Raw genomic sequence first — 15,233 nt, forward strand, 5'->3', positions numbered from 1 at the left:
AAGCTGGCAAATGTGAAAAGACGCATTATAGAAACAATAGATTAGGTCGTTGTCATGATGCAATGTGACCAAGAAGACCAGCAAAGGCAACCGTCAGGAATACAATGACTGGTATGTCATGCTGAGGAAGCCACGTGCTTCTGCTTTTCATCCTCCCCATCACTTCCCCCTCCTGCAGCTCAGTGTGAGCCGCCGTCAAGCCGCACAAACACGGGCGCGCAAGTTCACACGATATCAGATGAAGGCAGCTTCACCGCCAGATGTACAACCCGCACATTACTGAAAATGAACTGTAATACAACATCACTGTGCAAAACAAGAAACTAAATATTAGGGTCAATATCACTATAAAGTCCCATCTGATCAACGAGAAGATTAAAAAGTACGCAGCATCAAAAAGTTGGCATTGTAAGCTTTAAAGTAGCACTAAGGAACTTTTCAACCTTAATCAAATATTTTCATAACTTTTCTGATGAAATATCGACTATAATTTTATGGTACCGTTGCCATGGCCTGAGGGGGTCTGTATCATTTTTACTGGTACTAAGCAACTTTGAGGAGGATGGTAGGAACACTGCCACACAAAAAACTACAAACGTGCCGACTGCTTTATGGCATTCGTCAAAAGCTACCCCGGATGAAAGTACAGTCAAGGATCAACAAGGAGTGAGCTAAAAAAAAAAACGCTTGCCCTCATAGGAAATGTGGTCTTCCTTCAGACATAACAATACCGTTTTTGTCCCTCGGGCGTCGCCATAATCAACGTGAACTGAATGTTCCTTCGTGTTGCTTTAAAGTGGTTGTGTTACACATTCAGCATTTAAAGTTAAGACTGAAGGTATATAAATAATGTGGCATTTGTTTTGATATTTTCAGAGGTTTAAGTTGACATGAGTAGAGATGTGCATGTGAATTTTGGTGACAATTCATAGCATTTTTGTGCCACTAAGCGATGGTTAGCTTTTGAACATTTACAGTTGTGCACTTAAGTTTCTGTGAATTATAAACCTTCAACTTCGAGATTTGATATTGTTATTTCAATCACAATCCAAAAAAATTTTTTTTTATTTTATTTGCGGAACCGGTTTGTTGACTAGTCGATAAGTCTACTTTACTCCTCAACATGTAATGCTTCAAGTCGACGATCGCTACTTACTACTCATCCCCGAGGCTATAATAATTCGTGGAACACCGAAATATCCGGCCAACACAATCTTCATATATCTTCAAAAGCAGTTTGTGGAAGAGCATAGCTAGCTTCAGCTATTCCAATTAAAAGATTCAGGCCAGCGGCTCAAAGTGAAGCTTCATCTTCATTGTAAGAATGTTGGCCAATAGCACACGGTTGTTGTCTGTGCATTAACGAGAATTTTGTTTATCGTGTATTTTTCTAGGTTTGTCCATTAAAATGTGTCTTTATGTGATATCGTTTTTTTTCAGGTGGGAAAAAAAGTTGGAGAACACTGTATTACGATGACAAAATGTCATTGAATAATTGAGTTCAACTTGACTTTCATTACATACTTGATTCCAAACAAATATTTAGTTGTTCAAGTCATACCTTGTAACGAGTTGTAAGACTCAATAGTCTAACGATAACGTGCTTCGTTGAGGGAAGTTGAGGGTTGTGGTTCACACTGAGATAAACGGATACTAGACTCTTAGATGCATGCAAAACCTTCACAGTTTGCAGTAGATCAGGCCTACATGACTGAGTGAGCTCAAGGTGAGATGTTGCAGGGCGCCAACGGGTACGGATCTGTATTTGGACACCGCAGTGTATCCCGGAGACGCTGCAGAATCTGTTGGCTGAAGCTCAACAAGACAAACTTTTTTTGGCCCTACATGGTGTACAAGGTGATGTGTTTCTGCAAGAGAGGTGACTCCAGCAACTGAAAACTGCCCCGAGTCACTTTATAGGCAAGATGGAAACACACTGCATCCATTCCAATGACGCATATTGTTTAAACATCCATGTATGTACGTAGAAGTAATCAAACCTGTTTACAGTTCCAGTGTGTGTTCATATTGGGTCAGGATCCTTAATCGTCAGGCTAAACTTCCCCTTGTTAACATGTCAGGCACAGGACTCGATAGAAGAAGAGCCGCATCTCTATGGAAGCCATCAGTGACGTTTCCGTAGCAACGTGCACGTGAAGACGTCAAAAGGACCTGCTGCCCTCATTAGATTCTCACCGCAACCTGGTGCAACGCAGGAATGTTTTTTTTTCCTTTCCAGCAATGGAACAAAACCAGATTGCTATTTTTAGGTGCAATGAGGTCACGCGATGACGATAATATGGAGCAGACAACATAAATGTTCGTCATTCCTCTAATGGAGTTCCTCCCACTGTCCTCGGTTGGAGTATTCACAGCGGACTGCGTTGGGACTTAAGAACACAAAGTGAACGCATGATTTGCTGTCTTTTCAAAACATGAAAGCAGAGACATGACTGTCAAAGGCTCATGACATCAGCACCCTGTTGGGCTTAGTAAGCCTTAGGGGAATGTGGGTAAACAAACAAATGAAAAGTGTGCGTGGGCAAGGCCCATTGAATGAATCCACTCTTGTGATGTCACAGAACCAGATGTCAACCACTGCCAGTCATCTGCGCAGTCAGTTTGGATGATACTTTGAATGTCAAAAGCAAAATGATCTTCATGGCTGCATTCAAACACTGTTGGGCTTTGACAGGGGAGCTCCATGATAAATAGTAGAGGGAATTACAACCCTGGAGAACCCACGGGGTCAAATTTGGCCCCTATAAATTCTGCTACTCAAATAACAAAGACCATTTTTTTTTTTTTACAAATTTAACTTCAAAAGTCCAGAGTGCCACTTCTGACCCCTGCACGGGGTCATCTAGTGGATGAATATTGCACTTACATGAGCCAGAGTGGTGGTGACAAGATGGCTGGCAACATGCTGTTTTGTTGCGCTGGAAATCAATCTAAACAAAACCATCTTATCAGCAAACCATCAGATGGTAAAATTGTGTTTTTTTTGTTAATCTATTTCATATCATGTTGCAGAATGCCTAGGAGTATGTTTTATATATATATTTTGATAAATTAGCAACTCTGAGCTAGTTTAAAAAAAGGTGGTTAAAATTGAAAAAAACATATATTTTGGTGTTCAGTGAATTTATAGCAGTCATTTAATGTATAATTCATAATTTTCCAAAGAAGAAAAGGGTTCTTGGGTTCTCCAGGGTTAAATGAATCTTAAACCAATACATGATGTGATAAGTGAGACTGAATGAAAACAATAGTGTTTTTTTTTTGTTTATCAAGAGTGTTACAAATTACACTCAATCTACCAAAATTCTAAACGAAATTTGTATCTATTTCTTATATTTATGTACCAATATGTAGATTATTGTGGTTGTAGTTTGTGCAGAGTTCACCAAATTATTAGGAATACCTCACAGTGCGCAGTTGTACGACCTTGCAAAAATGTCCATGTGCTTTGCTTGCAGTGTGCAGAGCAGTGTTGAGGGTTCACTCAAAAGCATGGCCCTCATTAGAATTGGTATGCATGCGCTCGCTTTTTCCACTCAAAGATGCCAGAGGGACCACAACAACAAATGGCCTGAGATGTCCTGTGAGTTACAGAAAAATGTGTTTGTTCTTTGGGAGCATGCTGAGCCGAGCAGAGATAACATCGCAAGCCGTGGAAACTCCAGTGTGATGCCCACATTGTTCTGTCATTTTTTTTGTTTAGTTTTTTTCTCATGATCAGTTCTGCAAATGAGATGAAATCTTTACTTAGTGCATGCATGTTGTGATGCAATCTATGAGAAATCTATCTGTGGAGAATTAGGGGATTTCAGCACCATTGTTTAGGACAGGACGCATTTAAAATATCATGTGAGCCCAATTTTGAATTGTAAAAAAGACAACTTGTGGAATATCGCTTTTGCTTAATGCTATTGATTTTTTAAAGTGACAGTTCTCCGTTGTACATGCTAACTAGTAATAAACATGAAAGGACTACACTCTGAATACATTTTGTGTGCAAGTGAAACTGCTGACACCATCCGATTTATATTCCCGACCTTGTGCTTTCTACATATCAAAGATAACTGTTTAAACCTAAGAGGTGTGAGATATGAGGATGTGAATACCATCCAAGTTTTGAGAGCAGGTTTTGGTGAGGTTAGACTAAAAAAGGCAGACGAAACATAAAAGGTACAACCAATAGGCAATTTTGACATAAAATTCATTGGAATCTATTATCTAAAAATTGTACACACCTCAAAAGTCATCCTAAAGATATTAACTAATTTTCAAGAAAAATTTGCCTCAAAAGCTCCAAAACGATACGCATAAGGCTCATTTGCTACGTGACTAATTATGCCCATGTGATTCAGCATTCAAGTTAAAAAGTGTTTTAGTGTTTTAATGTAGTAAAATGTTTATTATGGTGACAGTTTGACACGGAATAGATATATAAAATAAAATATATACAGTATAGTAAGTACACTGTACAATACACTTTATATGCATTAATTGTAATTCAAAGCATGTGGACTGTTGTTATACAGTACCTGTATTTGATTTTTGGATGGTTGTTTTGAATAAGAAAGAAAAATAAAAAAAATTAAAATAAAAAATAATAATAAATACATAAAAATAAATACAATTAAAAAAAATTTTTTTAATAAAAAATATATATGTATATATAATTGCTACACAATCCTTACCATGTTTTTTTATCTTGCACACAAGGAATAGAAAAAAAAGATAATTCATACCAAAACTAAAAAAAACTAAACCAAAATTAAGCGTTCAAAAAAAATAAAACTAACAAAGCCGCCCTGAAAACTAACCAAAATTAAATAAATTAAAAAAATAAAAGAAATCAGCCATAATGAAAATTCCTAAATTTTAATAACACTGTCCACACCAGCTTTTAGCTGCAGCGAGCTAGAGCGGTTAAACCAGGTGGACAGCCAGTCAGCCACTCCTCTAATGCACTAATCCTCGCTCGCCTCCATGGCAGTGAATGAGTTCCACTTCTGACAAGTTATGACTAACAGTAGGCAAGTATTAGCTAATTATGTATGCATCGAGTTTGAAGACAGGACAAAGAAGAAAAATGATGAGGATCAGAGTGGAGAAGCCATGAAGATGATCGCTAAGCTAACTTGAAATTAGCAGTAGCAAAACAGCAGGAACAATTTTTTTAGGTTAGTTAAATTTATAGTTAAATTTCTGATTGGAACTGGAGCCAACAAAAATTGAATGTTCTAAAAATTACATTACATCTTTGTTTTTGTTATTTTGCTTATATACATGTATTTAGCTTTGCTATTGGCCTATATAACCTATTCAGAAATACTTTATATTATTAATATATACATATATATATAGTTAATTTTATTCTGTGATAAGAATTTTAGAACAGGTCACCCAGTCCTTATGTATGGAGTGCCGTGAAAGCACCTGATCTAAAATGGTACTTCAGAGGCTATGAAAATATGAATGTGATTTGATTTTCTAACTGCGGTGAGGGCAATGCTTTGCAAAAGGAAAATAAACATAGTGTACTTATTTTGTTCTACTTTCATTTTGAAACTTATTTGTTAGCCACCGCCCAATTCTGGCATACCTTTAAAAGGTTGCTTGAAGGTAGGTTTCATGGTGATGTTAAGACTGGCTTGTGGTGGTTCAGGCCTGACTGAAAAATGCACCTGACTGGCTTTGAGTGTATCTATGTATCAATGCTATTTTGAATGTCACTTAGCATTTGGCTTGGCTCTATGTAGGTAATCTGATAGGAACCTTGGATTCAAGCCAACTGTTTGCGCCTATGAGCAACTGATAGATTCATAACAAGCCATTCGATGATCTCATTTGGCAAAACGTGCAATAACCATTCATTATTTTTCCTCTAATCCTACATTATTAACATCTTAGGTACCTGTTGTCCATGTACATAAAGATGGTTCGATATTTTGGTGGGGCATTAATAATTAATAATAGTGTAATATGCAGCGTTTCATGGGGCAAGCGGTACATTTGATGACTGTGCGTGACTGTGAATGAATGACAGCGTGACAATGCAGTCATTGTTGTCAAATAGTCAGCCTCTGAACATGGACTGAGAAGAATCCCAGGATGGAAACAGCTCGCCTGTAATAGAGCACCGTAAATAACACCATGATGACTTAAGCAGAAAAATGTATGCAAATGCTTTTGAGTGCTGAGGCTCAGGTGGTTGTTTTGTAATTCCTCAGAAACAGCAAACTACGGATGTTTGCAAAATCCCTGATACACACACACACACAAACAAGCTGAATGCCGAGGGCCACAATCGACACACATAGTTCAAGTGTGAATCATCCCATCGCCTTTCATGGACGCTTCATCTCCTCTATCTTAAGCTGTTGTTTCTTTTCCTGTGCCGTGGCTTTGGATCTCAATTGGAAGTAAACAAGAGCAGCAAACCTTGTGGGTCATAAATGAAATCCTGTCATATGACTAACGACTGTTTACATGAGTCGCCGTGGCCTCGAAAGGAACAAAAATCTGTGTTCTCTTGAACTTGGATCAAAATCCCAAAGAGGGAGTTATACTTAAGTAACACGGGTCTAATCAAGCCACTTTAAATTTGATTTCTATCTTAATTATTTGCTCTGTTTGTCTTCATGCCACGCAACAACAAAGCTCTCCTTGTGTTCTTCAAATGATTTTATCTATTTTTGACTCCCTGCCCAGTTGGTCAGATACCAAATGTTGCACAGCTCCGCTCAAAATCGGAAAAAGCATACTCCAACCTTCTACTCCACTTCCCAGCCCTTTGCTCGGAGGCTCTGCTTTGGAATGCAGATCTGTCTGTGAAGTTGAATGGACCCTCAGACTGCATGAATGACAACATTCTTGCATGTTTTCTGATTTTAATGCTCCTTTTTTTAACCATTTGTCAACAAAAACATGCTTTGTGAAAATCTCCATTTCTTTTTGCGCCGTACGTCAAAGTGAAAGTCAACGAGGAAGTCATAGGTAGAATTAGGCTCAATAATGGTTGGCATTCATCAATAGAGCAAAACTCTTTAATTAAAAGGGTGGAGAAAGTTTTGATCATGTAGGAGGAAGCAATTGGGTGAATATATGAAAAATACACAATGGTGGGTGTGTAAATGGGTGCAAGACAGTTCTGGGTGAGGCACAAAACTGGTTCGACCCAGACTGAAAATGCGGTTGTCCGGCTGCATCATCCACCACTTACAAAAACTGTAACAACCGCCGGCCTAAAAGTAACAGTTGAGGATTACAAACAAGGAAAATCTCCATAGATCATGTCATCTGACCTTCTCAACTACCGTTGCGCATCCTTGCTTGCGGTCTCCAGGCAGCCCGTGTGTGCTTTGAATAATCAAATGTGCTAGAGCTGACTGAACCTCCTCTGCAGAACAAAACAAATAGCAAGGGAACAACGGGCACGGTGCAAATCAAGTGGGATGACCGCTCACACGCACACAGTACGTCAAAAAGGATACCTCAATTTCCTTTCAGGGTTATGACAGGGGCTGAAGCCTATTGATAAGCCAAAGTGTTGACTCCGCCCTGAATTGGTTGCCGGTCAATCACAGGGACACACACCAGGTTGATAAAAGCCAGCTATGTGAACCACTACACAACCAATGGCAGCGATAAAGACTACCGTACGTAAGTGATTAGAAGTTGTCCGTTCTCTCAGGAATTGTGTCTTTGTACTGAGAGATGCCAATGAAATAAATGGATGACAATAAGTCCGGCTGATAAATAGGGGTGTTAGAAAAAAATCGATTCGGCGATATATGTCATGTTTTGGTTCTGTCATGTTTTGGTTTTGGTTCTGTCATGTTCAGTTTCTGCTTTCCTTGTGTGTTTTCCTTGTCTTGTTAATTGTGACCCTGCCCTTCCTTGTGTTGTCCAATCAGTGCCCTCAGCCACTTGTGTCTGGTCCAGGTGTGTCTTGTTGCGTCATTAGTGTTGGTGTATTTAGTCTGCTGTCTCTCCTCTGTCTGGGTTGGTGCATTGTGGTATGTATGTTTGTCCTCATGTCATGCTGCCTGTTTTCTGTTCCCTCCCAAGTTCAAGTTCATGTTTTGTTGCTGTCTGTTTTTTGTTCCCTCTTTTGTTCAAGTTCAAGTTCATGCTTTGTTTTATGTTTTTGAACTTTGGAAACCTTTTTGTCAATAGAAATTAAATCCCTTTTTTTTGGACTACACCTCTGCCTCCTTGCTCTGCCTTCCCGCATCTGGGTCCTAAAGCCCCCCCGTTTTGACAATATATCGCAATATTACAGCGCGCAATTCTCGAATCGATTCGATATGCGCTCGAATCAATTTTTAAACATCAATTTTTTATGGGAATATTCAACAAAACGTCTTACTTAGGGCTAGGATTTACACATTAAGCATGAAAGAATGTTATATTAATGGAACGTTAAGCCTTAATATTTTATTTCAGTGCTGTTCAAACATGAAACAGACTGCAACCTGAATTTTCAGATAAATGTTCATACAAATCTTACAGTGTGCATGTACAAGTTTACTGATTAGTATTTTCTAAATTTAAGTTTAAAAAAAATAGCAATAATCAATTTATAGATTTGTATCGGGATTAATCGGTATCGAATCGAATCGTGACCTATGAGTCGTGATACGAATCGAATCGCCAGGTACTAGGCAATTCACACCCCTAGTGTGTACAAGAGAAGTAGCCTATTCCGTGAAAAGAAACTATTAAAGATCTTTCACTCAGAAATTCTATGTTAATTTTGTAAGGAGAGATTTTGAAAAAGTTACGCAAGAGTTGAAGCACAAACTTACGACCTTCAGCTTGGGAGACCGCCACTCTACCACCTGAGCTATGCCACTCCTACTGTTTGCTTATATCCAAAAGGAGACCAAAAACATCATCTTGGAGTTACGAAGCTGACACGAACGACTGCATGACTCAGGGAGTATGGCTATCTCTCAACCTGAAGTTGTTCCTCAACCCTTGAGTTACTTTTTCTTTAACTCTCTTCCAAGTGTTAATTTTACTTTGTTAAAAGTGGGACCAAATAGGGTCTGTTTAGAGTAAAATTTACTCTACATAATTCACTGTGTATGTCCCCGGTGTGGCCCTATTGATGAATACAAGTTCCATTAGGATTAAAAATCCAACTGACAATTATACTGTACACAATAACAAAAGTTTCTATTCGATGTTTTTAGTAGTAAAATACACTTAGCATTCACACAAATCCATGGGAAAACGGCCATCTGTGTAAACGAGACTGACAAAAGCATCTGAGGACACGTCGAGGCATCAGTCTAGAATTCCCGCGACAAATTCAGTGGATCTAATTATCAGCGGGTACCAGACTGAATGCAAACTTAGTTTGTCACGCTGTTCCATGACCTCACTGTGTGTTTGTGTGGATTACACGTGCAAAAGAGTGAGGTAAACAGGAGGTGGCGTGTGTGCGATCCCAATCCTGAGGCCAAGCAGCTTCTCTTGGGAGGGGGATAAAACACACAAGCCTTCCAGAGCGGAGGTGGAAACAATGGCCAGGGCAGGGGCACAGCTGTGTTTGTGTGTATGTGTGTGTTTACACTCTAACCGCCAGCACCAATTAAATTTGTATGGCCTCCAATCAGCATGCATAAAAACAGGCCGGTAATGGAAGAATGGAAAGAGACACACCTTTAGTGTAAACCCAGCCATAGAGGAACCTAAATCAAACCTGTTTGTTACCTGAACTATGCAACATAACAACAATACATGTATAACTACTGTAATGGGTCATTCTAGATGCAGTCTATGAATTTTTGTTTTCATTTTACATTATTTTTAGCATTGTTGGTCACTATTGTGAGATATCCTTAACATGATCAGTGTCTTCACATAGTTGAATATTGAATATCATTTATTGTTAATAATGACAAATAATCTAAGGTAATTTGAGCACATTTGTTATTTCAGAAGTGTGTATCAAACTGGTAGACTGGTGCTATTAATCAGTACCAATAAAGTAGCTCAGTTTCAAAAAGTTTGGTGACCCGTGCTGTAGAATATTAGACTATTGTGTAAAAAAAAAAAAATAATAATAATAATCTTATTATTAATATTATAATTATTAAAATAAATAATAATAAATTATAATAAAATTGTTTGTCGAATATTTCTAATTGCACTTGTATAGCATTTTCTTATATTTAATTAACTCATTCATTCCCAGCCATTATCACTGAAGCATCCCCCCTTTACTTCCGGCTGATTAACTGGATTTTGAATGATTTTGGCAAGGCCCACAGAATAATGTGTTCCATTGCTATAAGGACATGGAACCTACCAAAAAAAAGATTAGAGTCTCTTCTTTCATCAGGAAAAAAATATATTTCTATCTCTGTTTCCGTTTTGCAGCAATTAGCATTAGAATATAGCAAAGTTTTATCATTATTCAAAAATCTGTTTAAAACTGTGGGGGAAAGAGCTTTTTGCAACATGGCCCTGGTTGAGCTTTTATACTCTGCTGCCACCGACTGCCCGTTTTTGTAATAACTATCATTATATTGCTTCAAGCATTCTCTTCAGTTCAGAGGCTGCATCAAAGCCTTCTGTATGTTCTAGCATAAAGAAAAAAAAACATAAATATGTTTAAGGGAGCATAGTAATATTTAAAACAGAACGTATTTATACGTTTTTGGGAGCAAATGAATTAAGGTAAACAAACGTTCCTTTCCATTGTCACTTCATTCATCTACCGATGAAGCAGTTTAGTTATCATTCTCAAACTAAAGACACTTCAACAAGAGTTTTCATCATCTGAGTTGTGTTTGGGAGAGAAGATGAAGAAAATGGTGTGCGACGTGAAAGAGGATGCACAGCCTGTGAGAAAAGTGACCAGGCACAAGGAAGAGGGAGTAGTGGACAAGGAAAGGAAGTATGTGATCTAAAGAGGAGGAAGCGGGAGGGAGTAGGAAGTATTTCCTCCCGATGCTGAAGTCAAGCGTTGTACTGAGAGTGAAATAGACTAGCAATTTAAACGATATATATATGTTTTTTTTTTTTTAATGATTTAACTCGGTTTTATTTTTTTACACTCGCATCTTTTCATCTTTTAAATCAAACCCGATTTTCCAATTCAAACCGGGTTTTGCTACACCGCTAAAAGACATCATTGCGGCCTGCCCAAAAATGAAAGCTGCAGCATGAGTTAATGGAAACACACACTGGGATTACAAGCTACAGTAAAAGTTGTAAAATTGACAGGAAAGTGGGCATTTGCTGTTGGGGTCATGTTTGGAAAGTGAAGTTAAGTGTTGGAAACCGGCGAGCGCCATGAGACGGGAAGTGGATGGAAAAACGTGCCAATGGAATACAGTACAAGGAGGGAGCCTGTGAATAAACAGAGACGGTGACTCACCCTTTCTGGGATGGGAGAGATGACAGTGGGCGACGGTGGGGGAGCAGGGGTGCACACTGCTGCACCACACAAGTTCTCTAAAACACACTAATGTAGGCATTCATGCGTGCACATGGACACTCGGGCACTCAAGCTCATGTGGTGCCCGGGCCGGGACAAGCCACCTATTGTCCACATCCCTCACCTAAATCCTCGTCTTCTAGCAGAGCTGTAGTTTTGTATTTAGGGGATTTTAGCATTTCTTGCCGAGTGTGGGTGTGCGGCTCATGTGGTAAGGCTTGAAAATAAACAGGCTGAGGGGTCTTTTTTTTTTTTTTTTTTGTAATCGTTCTCGCTCCAAAATAATCTCTGTGTACCACACTCAGCAGCACGGTCATTTACTTTTCCTGCACATGGCCAAGCTGGTATTAAAGCAGAAGCTAAACTCAATTTGGACTACGGTATCGATTACATCTGTTTGCTATCATAGTTCCTCCATAGTATTATGGAAATAATAAATACCAGGAGTAGCCTTGCATCTTTGATTTATCTTTGGGGATAAGAGAAAACTGGAGGGGAAAAGTCCAAACACAAGGAAACACTATCATGATGATATTTCATATTTATAAGGAAAGGAACCATATTTGGTAACCTAAAAAAAGTTATAAATATAATTGTGGTTAGCGATGGATGGATATGGGACCAATAGGTGTCCTGTGAACTTTTGCAAGACAATTTAGTATGTGTGAGTATGAAAAGTAATGCAGTGATGAAGAATATTGTCACCTTTGGGATCTTTGTTTTGTTGTATGTATTATGGAGGCTAACTTCTGGTTTGCACATGCTCAGAGAAGTGATCAGACCAGCAGTGAAACGAATGTTGATAGGAAAGAAAATATAACGCCTTTGTCTAATTTCTCCCACAAAATGCTCAAGAGAGCCAACAAAGACATGAAAAAAAAAGATTATCCTCCTTGCAGATTTGCAATTGCTAAGAAATTTATACAAAGCTGATCAGCGTAGTCTTTGGAAATGTGTCAATATGATTGCTTAGCAGCCTAAATGGCCGCTCCAAAGTTCATGCTCCAAACACTTCATCTTAAGAAAAAAAATATAACAACAACAATTCAATTTCTTACCCAGTCTATGGCGTTTTACATTTTCTTTGTTTTATTCATTTTTGCCTTTCAGACACATTATTACAGGTTACATCGATCACATAATATAATTTGCAACATTTACATCCGAAAGAAAGGCTGACGGGTAGAAACCATGGCTTATTAGTAACCCGTCCCCACTGATTCTTACTATACGCATCAGTCATATACATTGATTATGATAGTCATTGATTCATATCGTTATCAATCCCAGACTTAAGTCTTAACACAGATGCGTCCTTGCTCGACATTTGCGTCCTTGATCAGTCCTTTTTCGTTAGCGTTTAGCTAAATGGCCTTTGAAAAAGCTATGTGGCTGTTTTAAATATGCAGCATGTAATTTATCTTTGTTTACAGTATATTTCAAGGCACCACTAGTTTTGTACATTCAATTATTAAAATATTAAGTTTGATTTCAAACAGCATTTTTGACGCACACAAAATCCGAAAAGTTGAAGTTGGGTACAAAAAGAACACATTAAAAGTCCATAGTAACGTGGCTATAGACATTTGTGAGGCACTAGACTTGGAACTTTTCTAAAACACCTCGGTAACTTTTAATCTATCTAGACAGATGTTAGCTAATGATTTTATTATGATTTTTGCATTGTCTTAATATTTTGTTTCACTTTCTGTAATGTTTTGAATGTTTTGTGTGAAGCACTCTGAATTGTCTCCTACATGAAGTGTGCTATACAAATAAACTTGCTTTGCCTTGCTTTAAAGAAGTCTGAAAAGCAGACGGGACAAAAGAACACATTAAAATTCCACGGTAACGTGGCTAGACACAGCATCAATGGGGTGTGATACTTGTTCTCGGCGTACAATAAAAGTGTTCTACTTCTCAGTTCCCACCCGAAGCACAACAAAGCCTAATTGGGCTCGGTTTAATGGTAATTGTATAATAATCAGAAATTGTCGAAGTTTCCCAGCGTCTGGTACCAATTTCCTTGCTTGAATATGACGAAACATTCTAGCAACAGCGACACACACAAAAATACGAAGACAAAATTGCAAAATGTGTGTGTTGCATGTGCGCATGCGCGTGCGTACTCACCTTGGTGTCAACAATGGAGCAGGCAATTTGTTTGACGTAGGCCAGGTCTGCACTCTGTGGCATCAGCACCGACTCTCGCGTCAGGCCAATCTGGATGCTGAAGGACACCCCTGAAGGAGTCGGGGGCGCCAAAGGCATCGCGGCACCCCCCGAGACCCTCTGCCCCTGGGTCAAGTCCATCACGTTGAAGCCACCCTGGGGGGACACGGACGCCACGGGGACGGGGGTCACCGCGGGCGAACCGTGCAGCGAGTTGGCCCCCGGAGGAAAAAAGATCTGGCTCAGGGGTCCCGAGGGCATGCAGGGGCTGGCGTTGGCCATCCTCGCAACCTCCCGACCTGTGTGATGATGAAGCGCTCAGCGATCTCAGGAAAAGTCACGCATTCACAGGCTTACCCACGCAGGGACTGTGAGCGTAATCCCAGGAAGGGCTCCCTCTCTGCAGGAGTGTTTTCTGCCCTTCCTTCACGATGCCTTCTCTCCTTTACATGAAGCGTGAGAAACACACACCCTCACGCAGGGAGGGAAAACTAGCCTCCTCTTCCTCCTCCTTTTTCTTCTCCTTCCTTCTTTGCTGCCACTTTTTCCTCCTTGTGCTCTGCCGAGGAGAAAGTCCACACAACAAACCAAAAGAAACTGAAAGAATGAGAAAAGTTTCTTCGGAGTTACAAAATGGCCTCCCCTCGCACAGGAAATGATGAGAATAAAAACGAGCCACTGACTGTGCTCATTTTACGAGTCAGTTTCAGTCTCACTACTTTTTTCTCTTTTTTTATGAGAAAAGAAAAAGAGAGCCGAGTGAGTGAGTGACGGCTCCTCCCTCGCCTCCAAACAGGAAGTGCAATGACTAACACGCCCTCCAGCCAATAAGCTCCCTTTAAGGGCGGGGCTATCTTGACATATTGACTCCTTGCTCCTCCTCCTCTTCCCTTTCCTTCCTGACTTGCAGAATGATCCTCTTTCGCCTTCTGGGGGGGAACTCCACGCTGGAAAAACACGCACACACACATACGCACCCTCCTCCTTCCGTGGAAATGCATTCCCCACCCCCTCTTTGACACGCTTCAGCCAGCACTTTCTCAAGACACACCTATGCCCAAGCAACAAAACAGCACCACACCTACCTATTCAACTACACACTTGTTTCTGCGGTGCAGTAGAATGGGTTGAGCGTGGGTAAAATTTAGGAAAATAATAATTAAAAAAGCACTGCATCGGCCCCATAAGAGGCCGGCCCACCTGTATGCCAGATGGCCAGTCCAGCCACCTGATATTCAATACAAAAGCTAAATACTGTGTAAGTACACTAACCTTTGTTTGACATTTTAGATACCTATTATTGTTTAAAAAAAGAAAAAAGTGTGACATGTTCCGAATGTGTAATTGCGCAAAACATCTTCCTAAACACGTAAAAAATAAATTATTCACCATGCTTGTAAGCTAAACTATCTCATGAAATGGAAAAAGTCAAATGCAAAAAAAAAAAAATATATATATATATATATATATATATATATATATATATTTTTTTTTTTCAATATATCCAATGTTAAATATGCAATGTGAAATATATCAAATCTAATTATTTGCTAGGCCCCAAATACCATTTTTCGCCAGCCACAAGACACGGGAA

General features: G+C 39.4%; 1 protein-coding gene across 3 annotated transcripts in view; it reads right to left on the reverse strand.

Moving 5' to 3' along the window:
• Positions 1 to 14,420, reverse strand: part of prkd2 (protein kinase D2) — a 30,562-nt gene extending 16,142 nt beyond the window's left edge. For 2 of the 3 annotated variants that reach the window (XM_077566396.1, XM_077566395.1), the window contains exon 1: positions 13,601 to 14,420. In XM_077566396.1, the coding sequence (XP_077422522.1) occupies positions 13,601 to 13,921 (321 nt within the window). In that variant the 5' untranslated portion in view covers positions 13,922 to 14,420. Of the gene's footprint in view, positions 1 to 2,000; positions 2,361 to 13,600 lie in introns of those variants that run through there. The other variant, XM_077566397.1, reaches the window with a different exon arrangement.
• Positions 14,421 to 15,233: the final 813 nt, after the last annotated feature.

Source organism: Vanacampus margaritifer, chromosome 5 (genome assembly GCF_051991255.1).
Source record: "Vanacampus margaritifer isolate UIUO_Vmar chromosome 5, RoL_Vmar_1.0, whole genome shotgun sequence".
Classification (NCBI taxonomy): domain Eukaryota; kingdom Metazoa; phylum Chordata; class Actinopteri; order Syngnathiformes; family Syngnathidae; genus Vanacampus; species Vanacampus margaritifer.